Source organism: Schistocerca gregaria, chromosome X (genome assembly GCF_023897955.1).
Source record: "Schistocerca gregaria isolate iqSchGreg1 chromosome X, iqSchGreg1.2, whole genome shotgun sequence".
Taxonomy (NCBI): Eukaryota; Metazoa; Arthropoda; class Insecta; order Orthoptera; family Acrididae; genus Schistocerca; species Schistocerca gregaria.
The window spans coordinates 368,682,428-368,705,752 of NC_064931.1; the positions used below are offsets into that span (position 1 = coordinate 368,682,428).

The window sequence follows — 23,325 nt, forward strand, 5'->3', positions numbered from 1 at the left end:
TATATGTCTCAAACAAACTGTTCAAAAAAATTGCACTACCTGTATAAATGTTAATGTAAGGGGGGGGGGGGCACTTATGACATAATAAACTTCATGAAATTTAAAAAAAAATACTTCACTGTAAAATAAAAGCAAAAAATAACAAAAACAAGACATTTAATACCATGTTGCTCAACTCCATACATTAAAACATGCTTGGATTCTCCTTGGCTCTCCTCTGCATGCTGCCCCCAAGGTAGTCAAGATATTGTTGCTCAGGTTTGTCCCAATCCCCTAAGTCAGCCCTCCTGATATCATCCAGTGAGTGAGAAGTATTCCTGAAATGATGCAGTGCAAGTTTTGACTGGTCCCAAAGATGCTCTGTCTGGTTCATGTCAACAGATACCATCAGCCATGCCTTTCTGTTGATACCTGCCTCCTGTAGGAAGTTTTCAGGAGATGAGCATGGTGTGATCACATTTTGAAAGAGAAACCCATTACTGAAATATTGACAGTAGGGCTGGACAATAGGCCACAGGATTCTATATGAATAGGGTGCAGACCTCAAAAAAGCCTTGACAGTGATGAGAGATTTGTGATGCTGTGACCAATACTGACAGAAAATGTGGCTGACTCACCTCAGTTCTGAATTCGTGGGACTTCATGCCTGAGACTTGTATTGGTATCTGACTCCACATTCTTTTAGGATGATAATCAGGCAATAGACAAGCATTGATCTTGTTGGTAAAGAGAACCTGATGCTACTGATCCAGGTTCAAGACAGGCATTCTTCTGCCAACCTACTTTGCACAACACAGTGACTGTGAATGTCTCCTGTTGTGCTATAACAACAATTTCAGTGTGAAAGTACATTTCACCTATTAATGGATGTCCTCAGATCATAACACAAATATCATGGTTCAGTACCACCACTCTAGAAATCACATTGGAAATTGTCCTTTTTGAAACATGGCATCACTGGTGACACAAGAACAACTATAATGTCATTCCTTCCAAAAATGCACAGTTCTGTTGCATTCTCCTCAAGGTACATACAAGCTATACTATATAGGTACCAATCATCAGCTGGTGTCATTGACCATGTTATAATGATCTTTCATGTTCTGTGTCTCATGTAAGCAGTTGAATGATGAAATGGCATCACTGTGGTGTGCACCTTTTGATGGGCAACTTCCTGTTCTGACAACCATTCTTCCATTAAAATGTCAATCCATGGACAGTCTGAGCTTGAAATAACCCTTCAAGGCATGTTGACAGAGTGAGTTGTGCACATGAGCTCTAGAGATGAGGTACTCTTCTCTTTTAATGAACACAATTGACAAGAACAGTTTCCATAAAGTACAAGTCCAATGTACAGAACCAAGTCCAGATCCAGTGATTAATGAACAACTATGAGGAGCTAGGTATCACAAAAAACTGCACCGAGTCCTTAGCTGTAACAGTAGTTCTTCGTGGAAGAAGCATCTGGATTGTAGCTAATAAACATTAGAAAAATAAACAAATCTGTCAGAGCTAGCTGCACTGGACTTCTTATGTGGCCCCAGAGACCATTGGTTCTAACCCTGTGATTCTATGTTCTATGGGGTTTTCTTTGTGCAAGTGTGTGGTGTTATCTTGATAAACTTTGGTGTAGGAATCACTGGTGGAGTCACTGAAGGATATAATATCTGTCCTTGCTCCCTATCCTCTATTAACCCCTGCCCACACAGCACCCACTCTCTGTCCCCCCACCCACCTTGGAAATGCAACCCTCCTCCCCTGAGGTATTAATCTTGTGAATTGAACCTTTTCCTGTCCCTCAACTGTTACTCTTTAAAACAGTTTCAATAGTTTGTGTAGTAATAATGATGACAATATTTCACTGCATGAATACCATAAGAATCAGAAAGACTCTGATATTGTGCTGATACATGACGCTCAATATTCACCTACAGCTCACCATGTTTTGTTCCATCAAAGTCCAAGGTTCATATGTTTTTCTCAATTGCAACCCATATCTTACTGAATAAATCATTATCACTAAATACAGTATAATTGTAAATAGCTTAAAAGTCTTGTTTTTGCTGTACATCCTAATTAAAAGTTAACCTAGAAAGACCATATCATTGATCTTCTTAGATTAGTAACTACAGTTACTTTTATAAAAATAGTAACTGGCAGCTCTGAGTGCATAGGAAACAGTAAATTATGTTTTTACTGTAATACTTGTAATCCATAAGGTATGTTTAAGAGGTATGTATTTAAGAGAAAAACTGTGAAAGTTTATTCTTAGTAAGTCAAATAACTCACAGAAAGAAAGAATTTCACTTATTTGTGGAAAAAATTCTTAGGCCTAATATCTTGGAGTATGTACTATTTTAAGAAGATAGTATTCACTGCAAAAAAGAAACAGTGTTTTGTGAGATCTAATAAGCTAGCAGACTGGTTACTAAGAAGTATTTAAGTCAAAAGACAAATTTAGGCATAGATTTTAAAAAATTGCGCAATGGAGAAAATCAGAATAACACTAATGTGTTTGGTGTCTGATTTCACAGGTTAAACAGTTTCTCTGCAACCACATGACTTATTTAACATTCTCACCATGTCCCCAATGCATCTCTCTTAACCAAGAATACTAAAATACTTATTCCTCACATAATCAGTTACATATGACTTAACCTACCTTAGTTCCATTTAGCACCCATGAAACCAGGAAATTTTTGTTCTAATTGAAGAACTATGTCTCTCTAATTGTATAAATTTCTCAGGCTGTAGCTTTCAGAACATATGCATATAATATTCCTCATTTTGTGATGTTTAATAAGAATAAATATTGTGTAAAATCCTAATTTTACCTGCCAGATGAAATGTCATCCACTGATGCAAGAGCATGTAAGACAGAGTTGTCATCCACAGGAAACTGTCTGATGCTAGATTCTGAGGAGTTATTAGAGTGGCCCAGAGACACTTCTTCCAGGATACTGATGATTTCCATAAGCAGAGGTGGATCTCTTGGGGGTCGTGATCCAGCCTTTAAACAATGGGCAAAATGTTCACGTGCATCGTTCCAAAACCCCGCACGAAGGCTGGCCTTCCCCCAAGCAGCCCACACTCCAGTACAATCAAGCCCACATTTTGTAGAAACCTGTAAGAGAAAGAATTTTGTGAAATATATATAAAGTTAATTATTATTAAACATATTTATCTGACAAATTCATTAACAAACAAATGTAATCTGAAGTTCACATGAATCATTGAACAGGCAAATCTTTCATGACAGAGATGAAGAAAGGAGGGCAACAAGGTGGCAAGTTTGTGCCATTATAACTGAAAAACTTCTTTTGGCAATAAAGGTGAACTGTTACAGTGATAATCTGGAGGAGAATCAGATGGAGCTAAAATTAAGACTGCTTGATCCACAGATGTATGCGAGAAGATCCTTGAGGATGTGGAAAATGTCTCAGTACCAAAAATACATTCCAAAAGAACTAATGTACTGCTGTTCCTGTCACATATCTTAAGTGAAATTATCCTGAAGTATAAATCTGTACACAGCAAGGCACAGGTCACTGTAAGGGGTGTGAGCAAGGTTGCATAGTACTAATGGTTACATAGTACTAATGGTTGCATAGTACAACTGACAGTGCATGTCCGCATCTAATGTCACAGTTGGAGGAACTCTAGGAATGAGAAGATATTTGGCGAATAGATTGGCCTGCCCATTCCCAACCTCCCCCTCAACCTTAAATCCCATTGAGCATCTTTGGGACGCATTGGGGAGACATACTGCAGCATGTCCACATGCACCAATGACCATCCAGGAGATGTCAAGTGCATTGGTGGAAAAATGGAATGCCATATCAAAAGAACTCCTTACCAACATTGTGGCCAGCATGGTAGTGAGTTGCAGAGCATCTATTGACATCCATGGTGATTGAATACTCTATTAAGAACCAAGCCCCAACTTTGGTACTGTCCAAGGGCTCATCATAAATTGTGCTGACTTTCACATAATTATTGTCTTTGCATAAAAGTGTCATTTCCGTTCCTCTCCCTTGGTATTTATTTCAGTTATCATCTGTACTACACTGCAGCAGTTGTTTTTATGTTCCATCCAAGTTTCGCTGAGCCACAGTACTCAGCAATGATGCATGAGTTACTTTTGGCATATTTGCACACCAGTTTATTTTTTTCAGTAACTGATGGTCCATGCTGTAACAGAAACTCAAAATGAGCTCCTCAATCTGAGCTCATCTAACTGCTGCCTTCTGCGTCATATGAACCAATGGATCAAGCTGGGTTTCACACAGTCAGTGTTTGTCAAAGCCAAACTGATTTCTAATAACGAGTTGTTTTATCTCCAGAAAAGTCATACAAGGAAGTTTTTTGAATTATGACCAGTAATATCAACACTGCAAAAGTAACAATCATCAGAATGATTTCTTGTCTCTGTCCATATCATAGGAAGAGCAAATCTAAGGGCTTTTTTCCTCCTTTTTGGACCATTTTCTCAGATCTTCAGCACACACATAACATACCTTATGGGGCACCCAAGATTTATCTTGATCACCAAATGGCTCCAAGCACTAAGGGACTTAACATCTGAGGTCATCAGTCCCCTAGACTTAGAACTACTTAAACCTAACTAACGTAAGGATATCGCGCACATCCATGCCCGAGACAGGATTTGAACTTGCAACCGTAGCAGCAGCGTTGTTCCAGACTGAAGCGCCTAGAACTGGTCGGAAACAACAGCCAGCCATGATCATCAAGTTTAGATCCAAAGTATGATAAATAAACCTTTTTCACAAAGTCTGTAATGTTTCTTTGGTATTCACCACAAATATAACAAAAACTGGGATCAGAGTTTTTACAACCACAATTAGACATTGTACTGGGCACATGTACAGGAAACGGGAAAGTGAAGTTAGGTTGACAGCAAACAAAACACAATCTGTTAACACAAAAATAGAAACGACCTTTTTTTTGCCAGCAAATGTTTTTTAGCAGTGCTACCAACGTCATCTATATTCATTAGAGCTCCTTTTTAAATCATTTTAACTACACAAAAGTTGTTAAATTCTTTTAAAAACCACTTAATTTAATACATTTAACTGTAAAATGTGAAGAAATGGTGGGTGATACAGTTTTTTAAGTATCATATTTGGATTTCCCACCCTAAAAAACATAAGAAAAAGGTATTTTCAGGAAAAATGTTTTTCCATCATTGGCCTGTGTTATCTGTTTGAAGTAATTTTCTGACAAGACATTATAAAATGTCACATAAATCCCTGTCTTAGGTACTACTTTTGATAGAATGACTCCCAATCTATACCTGGCAAGTTGAGGTCACCCCCTATTACAACAGCATGATCATAAAAAGTTACTAACAATATTCTGACAGTTCTCTCTGAAGCACTCTACCACTGCAGCTCCTGACCAAGGTGGTCTATAAAAGCATCTGATTACCGTTTTTGACTGACCTTTGATGCTGAACTTCACCCAGATTAAGTCACAGATGGAATCCCTGATGATCTCACTAGATAATATCAAATTCTTTACTGCAATAAATATACTATCCTTATGATGAATATTCCAACCTCAACTTTTTTACTGCTATTCACTTACAGCTTCAATCAACTTTTTGTTCCTGATACTATATGGACATTATTGCTTTCAATAAGGTGTACTAATTCCTAGACCTTACCTTGGATGCTTGTGCAGTTTACTAATATCATATTAATCTTTTCTACATCCGATCTATCAGGATGAGCATTCTCTGAGAACTTGTGGCTGATGTATCTTTGATTCTGACAGGCAATTCACCTCTGAACCCAAGGAGGGGTTCCTCTAACTTTAAAAAATCCCATGTGCATCCACACTAAGACTGTAGATATTTTTAAAAATACTGGGAAACTGGTATATCAATATTTTAAAAAATATCATTATTGGCCCTCATTATATCGAAAAAAAGTATTGGTATATTGACAGAAAAAATTTAGACATATCAGAATATAAAAATATCAGCTGCACATTGTAAATATACTGCCAGTTTTAGAACTTCATATTTAAATATTGATTTATTATTATATATCCTATACAACAACAAGCTAAAAGCTTACTTATCACACTTAGAGCGACAATCGAAAGGAAAACAATGCTTGTTGACTCTTGGCAATAACCACTTTGCTAACCATTGTAACTGCATATAAGTGGCACAGTAAAAAGTGTCTGGTGGGTCCATCGTTGGGTTTCATCACATACTGAATTTGCCTGGAACACTTCATGTTGACTTCCCTGTTTTTTTTTCCTTTCTGCAAACACTAGTGACCTAGCAGTTGCAGTGTCCAAATTGTGTGATGAAGTTAAATGTTGCAGTTTCTGTTGGTAGCACCAAGCACCGACTATGTCAGCATTTCCTCTCATGCATCTCTGTCCACCACAAAGATCAGTCTTGTATTTTAAATTTTTGCTTGTGATTTTCAGCAAATGTTTCTGAAGAGTGCCAATGTGAAGAAATAGCACACTAGTTGTACTAAAAATTGCTTTTTAATGTAACTGATGTGCTATTTCTTCACATCAGAAATCTTGTTGTTCTACTCCCATCGCCACTCCCCCCTCGATTGCAATTTGACTTCTTGTTTGTGTTTCTTTGTGCCACCTGTACTAGCTTCACACAGTGAAAGAGAAAAACTGGATGTGATGAAAGGTCGAAAACTAGTGAGACTCCTTCACACAGTGAAAGTAAAACTATGTTCTACTACAATTTCAAACAAACAATTTGAAATATTTATCAAAAATTGGGAAAAAAATATAATATAAAAGAAAAATATCAGAACTAGATATTGATGTTTCTATATTGAGCTAGAAAATATTGCCAATGCTATATTGAGCTAGAAAATATTGCCAATGATATTTTAGGAAAAATTATTGATATATCGATATTTTATCAACGGCCCTAATCCACACATATTCCACTACCCTAGTAACTGCTTCCAGCATGTAGTGCACATCTGGCCTATTAAGGGGAACAGTACAATTCTCCACCCAAGAGCGCAGGTCAAGAAATTCACATCTTATACTGTCATAGAATCATCTGAGACTCTGGTTTATATCTTCTATTCTGCTGCAAACCAGAGTACAATCATTGACCATAGATACAATGCTAGAAATAGTACGCTGTGTGCGATGCTAGTTCCTTTCACCAATCAGCCATCTGCTGAAAGAGATAGAGGATGGCCTCAGAACCCAAGCATCAGGCAACATTCATGCCGACATGATCCACTATTTGCAGCAGGCTGCACCAAGTGCACTCGACAGCTGGTAGAGCCTCCTCTGTGCCTTGGATGTGACCCCAGCAAACATGCCAAGTGCACATTGACATTCTTTCCCACCCTAATTGCTATTTCCCTTTTGTCTTCTGGCCAGTGACATGTGAACCCATCAGTGTCTGATAATCTCTCTCAACTGAAGATGAACTGGTCAGATGATGTGTATCGGAAGACATAAACACAGCTAAGTTACCAGAGGATACAAACAGTACCAAAGGTGTTGCAGATCTCATCACCAGAGCCCTGGTGTCACTGCAGCTTTAAGCAGCAGCCAGAAGGTGGTCAACCACAGCCAACACAGCCTCCAGCTGTTTATGAACAGCAATCAATTCCCCTTGTGTCTGCTCACAGTGACCACATTCCCTGTCCATATCCTGCTTTACAAAAACTGAATAAGATCTCAAGAAATAGAAACAAAACAGTAAGGATTAATTGCAAAAGTACAGACAGACTCCCATAAAAGAGAAAATTAGCCAACTGTGACACTAGTGAGGTTAGAATGTACACAAAATATAACTGAGGTGAATAAGAAACACTAAAGTATGCTCTGTGGAGTTCTCACAATGGCCTAGGATCGGGGGATCTACTAGCTCTTAAAACAGAAATAAATTTCTTTTCTAAAAGTGTATTTATTAACAGTAACCTTTCAATAGAAAATCTGCTTACATGAAAGCTACTGCAGGAAATAAATACACAACCTCTAAAGCACTGATCTAAACTGTATGTGTTTACTAACATGACATTTAAACTGATCCACATGACATGGTGCTTCTGAGAGCAGGAAGCCACCTGAGAAAGTTGCCTTGCACTAAAACATTTACTAAAATTTATGCATAAAAATCCTTAAGAGTAAGTTAGTACACACTAGTCTAAACAGTAAAAAAAGACAAGTATAAATCAGTTCCTCACAGAAGTACACAAGAAACAGAAACTAAACTAAATTACATGCTATAGTGATACTGTAGCATTACTTTCAGCAATTAATTTACAACAGTAGGCACTGTGTTAAGTACCTCAATGAATCACTGTAACTGGGTATCCCACAAAACTCATCTCCAAAATTTTGAATCTTTATTTCACACATTTCAAAGCAGGAGTCTCAAGTGCAATAAGAAGAAATGTTCTTTTTTTTAACCCACAATGGAGTACCTGGGACACGTACTATTCAACAGCAGCTTCACACTGTGACAATTGATAAACTATTTAGTCATGAAAAATCTCAAAGACTTAATAATCATTTTTAGGCGAGGTGAAGTATTGCGGCAAATTCATACATGAATTTACCCAGATTTGTCAGCTTTATTAAAAAATTAAAAAAGGAAAAAATACAATGCAATTACTGCAAAAACAGCTCTTCTGTTGAACAATTTCCACTACTCAATATACTCTATCACCACAAGGCACAACACCTCAACACCAGTGCTTTATCATGCATTCCAAAGGGCTCAGATGCTGATTTTGACTCTAATGAATCACTTTACTTTTGCTTACATCAAATTTTACAGAAATCAGTGAATGATATGGACCAAGTGCTGTGACATGTCCTTAATTACATCCATCTGGGAAACATCTTCCTATACACATCACTGCCTCTCTATGGGTCTTCTTCCAGCTGCACCAAAACATAAATGTGCTACAGTGGTTCCCAAACTTTCTGAGTCCATTACCACTGAGTGCAATCAGATATTATCTAGCAACCCACACCCTCCCACTACTATCAACATATTTTGCAAATACACCTAATAGCAATTGCACATGAAGTTACACATTTTTCTTGTATTGCTCACTTGTATTAGCTTTTCTAAGCATATTTTACCTGACAACGATTACTCAAAGCATGTGAATAAAGTAATTAGCAATCAACATGTTTCTAAGGAATTACTACATGCCAAGTCTGGAGGGTTGCATACCTTACAAATGGATGACTTCATCAGTAAAATGGAAGACCACTTTCAGTTATAAAGTAATGAAACATAAATTATATTAAGTTTTTGAATGTGCTTTATTAAAGTAAGAACTAATGAGACAATGAGACAAATAGTACTGCTTACTTCTAACAACTTTATTTTACGGAATTAAGAAGCATTTCTCAGTGCACTGAGAGTGCTACCTATAACTCCTTTTCAGAAAAGAAAGCTAACCACATTAAGTATACACACTTGTTACAAAAATAAGCTTCTTCTGCAGCATTCCTTTTCCTAGTGACACTTGTTTCATGGATGCTCTGCACTCCCATTTAAAATTAACCAATTAAAATCTGTGTGTCACACTTAGTCTTACTATTTGTAATACAGTTGACTGCTGGACTCCTTACTTCCGCATTGGCAGAAGCTGGAAGAGTTTGAGCTGCTTTGTGTGCACTCACTGCCACTGGTGATAATAACAGTAACAGTAATAACAATAATAGTAATAATGAAGTGTATGCACTCCAGCAATGTTGTAGCCATTATACAGTATAGTCACGAACAGTCTGAAAAGCTTTGAGGGGTGTTGCAGAGTAAGTTGTGCTGAGAAATAATTAATAAGAGAAAAAATTGATTTGTTGCACTGTTCCCAAGTTAATTAGCATTGAAGTTAGCCAATCAAGCCATTATATGCACAAATTCAACTGGCCTTCCAGATGCTATTCGTGTCAGTTGTTCTCATAGTGTAGGAGATAGTGCACAAGAGTGCTCAGCCTTTGGCTCAGGTCTGATTCTTACAACTGTTCCATGTCCAATTTCTTTATCACACACTTGTTCAGTTTTAGCAAACCAAATGAAGAATATGTTTGGCGACACTGCCTCTGGTGGGCCACTTGGATCTGTGCACACAACGGCCTGATTGGCAAATTTAATTGCTAATTAACTCAGAAATGGCACAGTATGTGGACTTTTTGTCTTAACAGTGATTTCTCAGCACAAGCTACCTTGCCACAACCTTACAAGCTTTTCAGACTGTTTCTGACCAGCCGGTATAGTTACTATTTTGTTGTGCTGTCAGTTAGTTCCTTCTAATTAATGGAAAATCTCATATAAAGATGTGAAACAATTACTAACAAAGAGATAGAGGGGCTGGCCAGTACTTACCTCAGCTCAGTACAGCTGATAGAGACACAAAAAACAACCGAAAATTTAAGCTCCTAGCTTTCGGAATAAATGTTCCTTCATCAGGGAGGAGAGAGGGGAAAGAAAGGGAAATCTCTCAATTAGTTCCTTCATCTGTTGTGAAGTGGAAAAGGAAGAAATTTCTGACCCACTGCAGAAACTAACTACAACTTTTAGAAAGCATTTTCATGAGATATTCAGGTGCATGAGATGCATGTGTCTCAATTTTAATGTAATATATATATAGTACAGAGTATGTGTGTAGTGAATGGATTATGCAAGGAGGATGATGATTGTTGCTTCATTTCACAAGTTGTAACCCCCATCACACTGTCCCATGTGTTAATGCCAATATTTAAAAGAAATGTAGTTAATCATGAACTATGCAATAAGACTACAGTGTTTCAAAACAGTCGTAACAGAAATAATCTTTCGAAAATAATGTCCATCCATGACCAAAACACAACTGAACCATTTTCTTTTTACCATTCAGAAAATTACATTTTACCACTCAGCATGTACTGCCCTCAGGTTGGTAACCACAGTCTACTAACTAGTGAATTGGCTGACTACAGGGTAGTCATCCCAGAGCCGTTTCCTTAGCACATGCTTCATTGGTCAGTTTGAGGCATAGTGTGGATGAAGAACTTAGCCAAGTGTGACTGGCTGGGTATTAATGAAGAAATTGAGGAGACAGTCCATGTATGTGTACCCTGTGTGCAGAACCAATTGACATTGCCATTCAACTACTTAACATGGAAAAGCCGGTAGCCACAGAAAAGCACAAACCAAGATTTTGTGGTTCCATTCTTAGGGTTCATGCCAATGTCTAGTGGTGGATCCCTTGCCAATTTTCCATATATGGCTGACCAGCATGCCATCCACCACAACCACAGTGGTCTTCAAAGCCTAACAATTTTTGCCTAACACCATTGTCTCAGACAACAATCTTCAATTCACATCAACACAGTTTGCATCTTGCTGCTGCATGAACAATATTTGACACCTCAGGAGTAAATCATTTCTCCATCCATCAAAGTCATAGACTGAGCTATTTGTGTGGACCTTTTAAGTCACAAATGGAAAATATGATACAAACAACCAGGCCAAAGCCATGACAAGTTTCCGCCTTGAGCTTCTGTTAAGTTTAAATGGAAAGCATTCACAGTGACAAATTATCAACAGTCCTGATACAACATAAATTGTGAATGGCAGTTTTTTATGTAACACAACAAAGTATTGTACAAACCTCTAATGCAAGAGGCCATAGCTCTTCAGCCAATAGATGGTTCCTAAGAGCACGTAATTTATGGTGACCCCAGAAAGTGCTGATGGGTAGGCAGGGTTGACCAGCTGCTGCTAGCATTCCTAATAAGTCAACACAGCTTAGCACCTGATCACAACATCCCACAAGTTCTGGAGTTTGGCGGCCAGCTAATGTCACTTTTGCTGCCACTGCTAGTGACCTAAGACATACAACATTTATATAAACATATATGTATATTTTACTTCTTATCAGAATAAATAGGCATAATAATAATAGAGAATTTTTACTAATATTGGACATTCTGTGTTGTCTATTAAAATAGCTACATAGCCAAAAAGTATGAAATAAGTTTGTTTCTATTTCAATCTCAAATTAGTGCAAGAGGAAATTTGTTTACATACAAAGTACACTTTATAATGGGATGCAGTTGTAGTCATTGCAGAAATTACTGGATAAGTTTAAACAACAAAAACAACTTTTACAATGAGGACAAAGCAGCCTTAATATGTGTAAATCTTACACTATTCACTGACAACGCACTTCTAGATAGAACTGCCAAAGCAATTTAGATATACTGGTAATGATAAATAATTTATCCAACAACGGTGGTGGTGGTGGTGGTGGTGGTGGTGGTGGTTAGTGTTTAACGTCCCGTCGACAACGAGGTCATTAGAGACGGAGCAGAACCTCGGGTTAGGGAAGGATTGGGAAGGAAATCGGCCGTGCCCTTTCAAAGGAACCATCCCGGCATTTGCCTGAAACGATTTAGGGAAATCACGGAAAACCTAAATCAGGATGGCCGGAGACGGGATTGAACCGTCGTCCTCCCGAATGCGAGTCCAGTGTAATGACAGCCATGTGTTAACAAAAGATATATTAATTTATTATAGTGAGATAATAAATCAAACATTGCAGATGAGAATCTTAAAGCTGTCGTCACATGGAATACAAATGCAAATGTGATGGGGAAAATTTCTAAGCATGAACAGCACAATAAAGCATATCATATGGTCTCAATATTCTGCAAAATTTAACTAATGCAATGACAGTTTGCTTTCCATGTGGTAGACTAAACAGAATATACATCATAGAGAAATATAGCTTTCTTACAGTAAAGTGTCATATTTGGCAATTCCTTAATTGGAACTTGGGTACTATCAAAACGACGCTGTTTCAAGACACCAGTCCATAAAACTCTATAAAAATGCGTTGCCTTTGTTCAATTTATTACAATACAATACCTGGGAAAGAGAGTTTAGTAAAAAGCATATTCAGAAGTTTTACTCAACCGATGTCTACATGCAGCTGTCTAACTGCAAAGGTATGAAAAGATTTACACCTTTTTCACTCAACAAATATATTTCCACCAATTATTTAGAAGTGAAAACAATGTTTGAGATTATCTTGTAAGGGCAAGAAGTCAAAGATATGAACTTTAAAGACACTTTACTGATATGAATAGGCAGTGTATTTCATTGCATGCCATTTTCCAATTTGATTTATCAAGCACACAATTTTAACTCCTTAAAAATGTTTCAAACTTTGTTTGCTTGTTGAAACCTATTGTGAATAATATTTTGCATAGGAGGAAGTTGTGCTTCTAGGTGTTTAGGCAAGTTGTTGATTCAATTTTACTCATACCATTTCATTGAGCAACTCATCGTCTTCTGCAGAAGCCGCAAGGTGCACTGTTATGTGTATGTGCTTCCAGGATTCCGATCAGACTGTAAACTATTCTTGGCCTCATGCCACTATTTATAGGTGAGAGCAAGCCCTGATGCTCACTATCCCCTTCAATGCTGTTTTGTTTTCCAGAGTGTGCACTGATCTTCTGTGAAACAAGCATTCTCTCAGTGATTCTCAACTTTGGTGGGTGTGATGGCCAGCAAGATCTTAATAAATCACATGCCAGATCCCAAGCCCTGTTTAAATTAAAACCTCCATCCCTGTTTATTAGCTTTCCTGACATTTTTATTTTGATAGATTCCTCAAATTCTTGTGTCACCCTGTGTCCCTATAGTTGAACTGTGCTCTTTTAGCACCAAACACTACAGAAAACAGGTCACTTATTGTTGAAAATTAAAATAAATGCACCATAATTTGTTAGTCTTAGCAAATGAGAATAGTTGCTTTAAAAATACACATATGTTCATTTATTAGTGCTGGCAGGCAAGAGTAAGTGCTTTAAGCTATGTAGCAAAACAATGTTCACAACAAGATATGATTGTTTATCTTTTATAATAACTATGGTTGGGCACCAGTTGTAATCATGTTTCATGTCATGTTTAGCTAGAAATGGACCCATCCACTTCTGGGCTGCCAGTAACAAGGAAATGAAGATGCAGTCTGCTATTAGATGAAGAAGGACTATGCTACTATCTGAACTACTGCTTAAATAAAAGGGACTCCAGTGACTATGACATCTCGATTGCATATGATAATGATCCGCTTACAATCCCCAAGATTCAAGATCGTCTTTCGATTTAAATGTAAGTGATGATGACTCCTGTTCTGATGAGGTTCATGATACTATAATTGCTGGAGCCCACCCACGGTCATCCTGCAGACATCTATTTAAGGATCTAGGGATCCTCACAGTAACCTCACAGTATATATATTCCCTTATGAAATCTGTTGATAATAATCCAACCCAATTCAAAAGTAATAGCAGTGTGCATACCTATAACACCAGGAGAAAGGATGATCTTCACTATGCAGGGTTAAATCTGACTTTGGCACAGAAAGGGGTAAATTATGCTGCCACAAAAGTCTTTGGGCACCTACCAAACAGCATCAAAAGCCTGACAGATAGCCAACTAACATTTAAAAATAAATTAAAAGAATTTCTAGATGACAACACCTTCTACTCATTGGCGGAATTTTGTTATAAACTAAGTAAAAAAAAAAAAAAACAAAAAAAAAAAACACCTTAATCATTTGTGTAATTTCTTCTTTTATTAACCTGACACGTTCCACATCATTACGAAGTGTCGTATTCATGATCTATGGAACAAGTATTAATCTAATCTACTCCTGATAATGATAATGGCATTGATGAAAATGATATCCCACAATTTGTAAACCAACTGGACACAATATAACAAGAGTAATTTTTAATTGGGATTCAGACATTAATATTTTCACCAAATCTGAGATCCCTTCTGATGTTTACAAAATGATAGGAAGACAAGGCATATTTAACAATATGATATCAGAAACAAACAGATATGCAGCACAGAAACTACGTAAAATGCCAGGCAAGAAAAGACCTTGAGTAGCCAATCAGGCTGACACTTCTGAGAAAAAAATATGATAGTTTATTGGCAAAATGCTAATTATGGGGTAAAACACGGTCCCACAAATTTCACATTATTTTTCAAAGAATCTACTATACAAAAATAAAGTTATAAATGCCACAATGCCTCATGATTGATTTCTTGCATTACTGTCTTGCTGACATTTTATTGGTGATGATGTCATTAAAACATAAATTATAAGACTCACAAAGTACAAGTGTCAGCTGAACATCTGCAGAGTACCTTTCAAAATGCTCTAACCCCTGGAAGAGATGTGGTAATTGATGAATCTATGATTACTTCGAGAGGAAGGCTGACTTTTAGGCCATATATCCCCAACAAATCTCAAAGTGTGATTATAACTTTACAAAATTTGTACATAGAAAGGCTACACTTTTGCCTTGCATCTCTATCAAGGGAAAAATTATGAACTATTAGGTGCAGGTCACACAGAGGCTACCACTATGAAAATGCATGAGCCTTTTTTTGAAAAATATTGCATTCTTTATGCTGACAATTTCTATACAAACATTTCTCTGGTGCATAAGTTTTTAGATAAAAATATGCTTCTCTGTGGAACAATTCTTCCAAATAGAGCAGGGCTTCCCAAGGATATTGTGGATAAAAAGTTTAAAATGTAGGAAATATGTAGAGAACAGAACAATAATGGAGTCAAAATTTTTAATTGGGTGGATAAAATGAGAGTTCTAATGATTTCTGTGGTTCCTATAATGATATTTTACAGGACACTGGGAAAAGAACAGAAAAGAAAAATTCATAATGAAACCAAAGGCTGTGCTGGAGTACAACAAGACAAGAAAAGGCATTGATCTCAATGACCAGATTTCTTTGTCTTATTCACCAATGAGAAATGGGATGAAATGGTGGACAAAAGTTGCAATGGAACTTCTACTAGGGAGCTCTTCAAGGAGCAGAATGACATTTCAAATTTTCAAAGCATTCATTGCCTTACCTCTATGTGGGTATACTGTCTGTATCACTCCTCCATCAAGAAAGAAAGCCCACACTTTGGGAAAAATCGAGGGACAAACACTGCATGTAGTGTTATGAAAAGATTTTCACCCAGAAACACAAAAAAACAGTAAACAACAAAACCAAGAATATTAGAACCTACTGCAATGACAGCTGAGGACAACCTAAAATGTGTATCAACTGTTTGAATTAAAACACATGCAGGAATAACTTTTTTAAGACTCATGTGTTTAAATGGTGGAAAGGGCATGTTTGTATAATCTGTTAATGTTTTTTGCAAATAAATTAGTAGGGTAAAATGTTTTCAAGAATTCCAAAAGATGACAAAGCCAACAACGACGTTTTAAGATTCCAGTTGTTAAATAGTGAAAAGTTTATGTGGAAATGATTTTTTGCATTGTTTCCTGTAAGGTATGTGTTTACCAAGTAAAGCAGTACAGCGAAAATGTCCAGAAAAAAAGAGAACTGTTTTGGGGTCATTTTAGGCCCTAGCTAGCTACTACTGCAGCAGTTTATGCAATGATATGTCCCCTTTGCTACAGACAGCTCAGCAAGCACCTAAGTCATGAAGTGATGTCATGGCATTTGGGACACTAATAACCCAAGCCACATATCAGCGAAGTTTTTGTCAGGCCACTGGTGAGCCGATACGCAGTACAGGTGAGATGTCAAATCCTCCACATGGAATGTTTAAAGCAGTAGCAAATGTAATGTAGTAACTTCTGTTCACAATAATCAAACAGTCATCTGAAGAATGGTGTTCCGTAGATACACAAAAACATAAAGAGGTAAAGGCATTATTGAAAAAAGTCTCAAAAGAACAGTTATAGAACTGCCATTCAATTACTATTTTCACAATAAATGACAAATTCCAGTATTTAGAAAACCTCTTTCAAATTCCATATTTCCATACAGAATTTTAATACCATCTCAATAAAACAGTTTGACATTCAGAGAGACAAGTGTACAATATAAGGCATCAATAACTTTACACAGAAAAGTTGTGTGTGTTTTGACAAGCCCCAAAATGTACAGTTATCTTCCATGACCTGATAAAGGAATTTGAATGTGTGAACTCTATTGCATTATACTTCAGTATCTCATAAAGATACGGAATCAAAGGTACTACAGAGAGAAAGCAAAGGATACAACTTCCTGGCAGATTAAAACTGTGTGCCGGACCGAGACTCGAACTCGGGACCTTTGCCTTTCGTGGGCAAGTGCTCTTCCAACTGAGCTACCCAAGCATGACTCACACCCCGTCCTCACAGCTTTACTTCTGCCAGTACCTCGTCTCCTACCTTCCAAACTTTACAGAAGCTCTCCTGCAAAACTTGCAGAACTAGCACTCCCGAAAGAAAGGATATTCTGGAGACATGGCTTTGCCACAGCCTGGGGGATGTTTCCAGGGTTACCTTGAGAAATATATCTACAACAGTCTTGAACACAATAATTACTTGACATATAAACAGTTTGCTATTAGTCTGCTACCTTAATTGCTCAAAATAATGTTATTATTTTGTCCTGACCTGTTCTCTCCTGTCCTGTGCGTCTGGCATGGACACAAAATCTGTAGTGTATCACACTTATTTTGGTCTTTCATAAAGGACAGAATTATTTTTAGGGGAATGCAGACAGTGCAGCCAAAACATTGACATTAGAAAAAGCAGTTATTATAAACATGTTTAACACACAGCCCAAGAATCATATGACCTGGTCTTGATTACTGCTCAAGCATTTGGGATCCCCCACCAGATCAAATTAAATGAAGACATAGACTGGTCGTGGCCCAGTTCTACAGCAGCATCAAGATTAGGCACTTCAAGACCAGGGACTTAGGAATAGTATATTCTGAAGAGATTTCTTATTTGCATGTCTCCCTTTGCTTGAGACACTTCTGTGTCACTGACAAAGTTAAGTATTGTCATTGCTCATTTCATAATAAAACTCATTTATACAATTTGCTTGAACTTTTTGTCTAGCGATCCGAGAAGGCAGGCTTTCTAGACCCCGACTGATTAAACAGCTTTGGCCTTAAATCAGCCCTGTATACCGTAAGAGGAAAAAAGAGAATTTCATATTTCCTGGTAACATATTAAATCTCCGCGCCCAAACTTTGTAGAATGTGGCCATGAAAATCTGTTAAAGATTCAAAAGATGATACTTACATAGCTAAGAATTAAAAGCAATTAATAAAAAACTACATGCTACCCTTGTCCAGAAATGTCATTAGATAATAAGAGAAATTTTAAATGATTAAAGCAATATTTTTATTGCCTTTTACACTAGTATGCCAAAGCAGAATACTGCAACATCAATATATTGCAAAAAAATTACACAAATGTGGAGCAACAACATGCAAATCATTTGCTTGGGATGGCTAACTAGAGATTCACTTCCTCGATGGAGAAACAGAACTCTGGTTTCAGTCAATTTCTCATTCTGTGACTTCAACAGTACTTCTGTACGTTGCCTACTATTTTTCAAATATTAATCTCATATTTAATATGAATATTGACTTAAAAACAGGAGGGCATCCTGATTTAGGTTTTCTATTAATTCCCCAAATTACTTCAGGCAAATACCAGGATGGTTCCTACTGTAAGGCCATGACCAACAACACTATGTGATCAAAAGTATGTGGGTCCACTGTTTCCCATGTGATAATGAAGTGGAAACGTGGAGGGACACGTACAGCACAAAAGTGTACAGGCCGACCTCATCTGTAGACTGACAGAGACCGCTGACAGTTGAAGAGGGTCGTAATGTGTAATAGGCAAACATATATCCATACCATCACACAGGAATTCCAAACTGCATCACGATTTGCTGCAAGTACTATGACAGACGCGAGGTGAGAAAACTTGGATTTCATGGTCAAGTGGCTGCTCATAAGCTACACATCACATTGGTAAATTCTAAACAACACTTCACTTGGTGTGAGGAACATACACATCAGACAATTGAACAATGGAAAAGCATTGTGCAGAGTAATTAATCACTGTACACAATGTGGGGATCCGATGCCAGGGTGTGGGTATGGCAAATGCCCGGTGAATGTCATCTGCCAGCATGTGTAGTGCCAACAGTACAATTCGGAGACTGTGGTGTTATGGTGTGGCCATGTTTTCCATGGACGGGGCTTGCACCCCTTGTTCTTTTGCGTCACACAATCACAGCACAGGCCTACATTGATGTTTTAAGCATGTTCTTGCTTCCCACTGTAGAAGAGCAATTCGAGGATGGTGATTGCATCTATCAACACGATAGAGCACCTGTTCATAATGCACAGTCTGTGGTGGAGTGGTTACATGACAATACCATCCCTGTAATGGACTGACCTGCACAGATTCCAGACCTGAATCCTTTAGGACACCTTTGGGATGTTTTGTGATGCCGACTTCCTGCCAGGCCAGGCTTCACTGACCGACATTGATACCTCTCTGCAGTGCAGCACTCCATAAAGAATGGGCTGCCATTCCCCAAGAAACCTTCCAGCACCTGATTGAACATATGCCTGCAGGAGTGCAAGCTGTCATCAGGGCTAAGGGTGGGCCAACACCATAATGAATTGGAGGGTGCCACAAACTTGTAAGTTATTTTCAGCCAGGTGTCAGGATACTTTTGATCACATGGTGTACCTGTCGCATGCTTCTCATACTAGACTTGTAAATATTTAAATGTCTGTATATGAGTATTAGTTTATGTTGTTGTTAAATTGTAACAACGAGACTTGTCCATATCCTTATAAATATCATCTACAGATGAATAAGACTACTACTAACACCACTACTTCCACTACTATTGATGCTATTACTACTACATATTTACATGGAGCTATACTCACTTAACCATCCTAATAACTATAGTATGATCAACTTCAGGATTCACAGTTCCAGGTGATATTGGCTGCAGAAGATGTAGCATTCTGTCACAAGCATCGAGTAGAAATCTGCACATATAATGAAAATTAATCAGTAACGGAACTAGTAATGAGTCAATACAATACAGAACATAGTCAAAACTCTTATTAATACAATAACAGAAATTTTAACAATGCTTTATATTAAAAGATGTGTGTGTTCTTACGCATATGCACCCCTATAATTGTCTGCTTCATTTATGATATATTTACACCTATTGGTATATTTCAAGACCATTTAATCAGCATAGATGATAGATATAGGAGAAGAGTAAAGAGGAAAAAAGTACCATATATGCTGAAAGGACAACAAAGAAATAAAATATTATTTTATCTTCTCTATCACATTTTCAAATTTCATTCTTCTTATACGACTCCAATCCAAAAATTTCTTCAGATGTGAGAAAAGCAAAGAAAGACGGTGCTAAATGTGGAGGATGTTGCTAAATTCAAATTACTCCATTTCTACATCTTTATAAATAGGTATGTTGTGCCGATGAAAGTTTTTTTCCTATCTTCTCACGTAATTAACATGAAAGTATTGCAACTGCAAAAACGGATGTTTCTAATTCCACACAGATTATAAATAGTTCAACATGTTGTTACACGCAATACTAGGCAAGATCTATGAATAAGTGTGCTCCATATGTAAACCATCATATGTTAACTGTTTTAATTAGTCCTACAACCAGAAGTAATTCTTGATGTAGCCATTCAGTGTCTATTTTGCCCAGCTGATGTTCTCATTGCTGAAATACAATCACAAGCACTTCATATAATTGCACTGATCCCAAAGACCTGCAATTTTTTTGCAAATAAATATTTTATACAGATGAAGTATTCTAAAGATTCTCCAGAGTAATTCTCATAATCCAATTCTATCAGGTTTGATGCTGAGCTTCACACAACAATAATGTGAACTAACATTTTTCAAGCTACATTCTGATTGAAGAAAAAATGTGTGTTGTGATGTTCTTCTTATTTGAGCCACATTTTATTTGCTAATTTAACATATCACACTGAGATGCTGCAGTTAACAGCATAACCCAATTTCTTAAGCAGCAAATCAGAATGTTGTAGCAATGTGTATAAAGACATTTCCATGCTCTGAACACAGCAACCATAATGGACATACCATATAGCACTGAAATATGGCAGTGGGATGAGGGACTATGAATCAGCAGTGAGAATGAATCCTACACAGAGAATCCGTATGCTGTAGATCCACCAACACTTATGCATGAAGTGAAGAAGTTTTCTTTACCAAATATTAAAGGTCACCTTGGGCATATTAAATGTGTGTGTGGTGAGTAGTTTTACTGAGATGAAAAATGAGTTTTCAAAATTTTCCATTTTAATTGCCTTTCATATAACATATGGTACTGCCTCTTTGGTAAGACAGTGGCTAACCTTGAACTGGTGTAGTATCAGATGTTTTGCGTAACATCCACATTCAGTCCATATGAACATTGTCCCACGATAGTATTGCTGAATAGGGATGCTATGTTGCGTAATGCTGATGGAGGGACTCCAACTGAAGCACCTTGTGCCCACCAATAGCATCACTTGAGACCGGTTACATGGGTCACACTGGACGTGTTGGTAAGAATGCATCGGTATTGAGGACACTCTCTTGCCATGACTGGATGTCACTAGTCCCTACCTTTGGGGATGTAACACCTCTCAACTTAACTGTCGCAGCCCCCAGTTGCCATAGTGAGTTTGAGTAGTGTACCCCTTAGGCATGGGCTTTTGGAAAAACAAAACCTCCACTGGTGATGGAAACAGTCGTTTCTTTCTAAGGTTTCCTGCTAACACAACTGGATGATCCGCTTCCTGTACATTTTACCATCCTTATCAAGTTCAACATGTGCAAAGTGGTGTCAGCTAAAGTGGGATTAGCTCACCAATAGGTCTGGGAGAAATGTTTCCCTTGTGGATTGTTGCCACTTTCATTTGATGGATACAAAGTGGGAGAGCTTGTTTGCCTGGTAGTTACCACATGTAACCTGGCAATGATAGAAAACTTTGACATCCTGTTTGCACTTCGAAGTGCATATTGTGCACTCCATGTGTGTCAACATGTGCAGATCATACTGCCAATGCATTAAGCCGTAGACGTCCCCTTTGCTGAGTGGGTGTGCTCTTCAAGACCATGCTACACTGCTGTCACAATCTCGACGATGCTGTGGGCACAGTTTGGTGCATGCTGCCAACCACACTTCACTTTTGTAGCCACGCCATCTCTTTGCACTGCTGAGCACCCATTCTGCCTTGCCACTGCAGGCAAGAGGCTGCCACTGCCACCACCTTCATTATATTCATGCCTGGCACCACTGGTGCATCAACACTGCCACCTTTGCTGCTATCTTCATCAATATGGGATGTTAATGTAAGTATAGCTGCAATGCATCCTTAATTTTATTCGCTGCCTGTGATGCAAGCTTCTGCCATGAGAACTCATCATTGCTTAATCTAGTACAGGTTACTGTTGAGACCCCTCTTTTGAAATGATATTGGTCTACAGAAATCTTGGTCCTAATATTGTAACCAAGCATTAGACACAATTGCGTACTTTTCCAGGGCGGCCAGAAATGGCTGCTGCTGCTGCTGCTGCTTCTAATGATGAGGTAGATCATCGCGCACCCTTAAAAATGCAGCTTAATCAAATGGCACTTGACACAGTACTGTTACAGAGACAGCTTGATGAAGATTTACATGAGCCCCACCATGATATTTGGCATCTATGTGCTATCATTTGTGTGCCTAGTGTTTCCAACACTCTCCCTGCAGTTAATTTTGTACCTTCATTTTCTGGACCAAAAGGTGAAAATCTCACCAAATTCCTCCATGATGTAGGGCAAACAAGTACCTGTCCTGATAGCTTTCTTTTAAATGTAACAAAATTAAAACTTTCTAGTGATGCATGAACATATGTGGAGTCAGTTGATGCATTGTGTGACACAGTCACTTTTGACAAATGGGGTGTCAGTCATTACTGAGATTGGTTGTCAACACTCTGACAGAAGCACAGAGAAGATTTTGAAGCATTTACTGATTGCGTCAAACTGTATCTTGCTGCACATATGCCTTAGGGAAGAATCCAACAGGTAATGGATTGCTACTCCTGTGATTGATGTATTTATAAGGGGAATTAACCCGCAGTTTGGAGGTGAGGTAAAATTAACCTCCACCACCTTTCTGCATGAAGTAATTTGATTAGCATTAATATGCAAAGAAGCAGGATGGGTCGTTTTGACCCCTGCACACAGTAATCAACTGCATCAAGTTTTTGTTAGTAATACCAATTGCCACAGGTGTCGAAAACCGAACCACACTGCAGAGTGTTGTCATGCTCCTTGTTGCACAAAATTGCACAAGATCGAGCATCCATGTGACAAATGCCCACAACACAAAAGACAAAGTTTTCTGTAGAGAGCTGCTCAAAAGT

The 23,325-nt window shown here is 37.9% G+C and overlaps 1 protein-coding gene across 3 annotated transcripts in view; it reads right to left on the reverse strand.

The window, feature by feature from the left end:
- Nucleotides 1-23,325, reverse strand: part of LOC126298189 (zinc finger FYVE domain-containing protein 26) — a 381,844-nt gene that overhangs the window by 40,920 nt on the left and 317,599 nt on the right. For all 3 annotated transcript variants that reach the window (XM_049989496.1, XM_049989498.1, XM_049989497.1), the window contains 3 exons: nucleotides 19,800-19,904; nucleotides 11,646-11,862; nucleotides 2,835-3,124 (listed from right to left, as the gene is read on the reverse strand). In XM_049989496.1, the coding sequence (XP_049845453.1) occupies nucleotides 2,835-3,124; nucleotides 11,646-11,862; nucleotides 19,800-19,904 (612 nt within the window). The remainder of the gene's footprint in view (nucleotides 1-2,834; nucleotides 3,125-11,645; nucleotides 11,863-19,799; nucleotides 19,905-23,325) is intronic.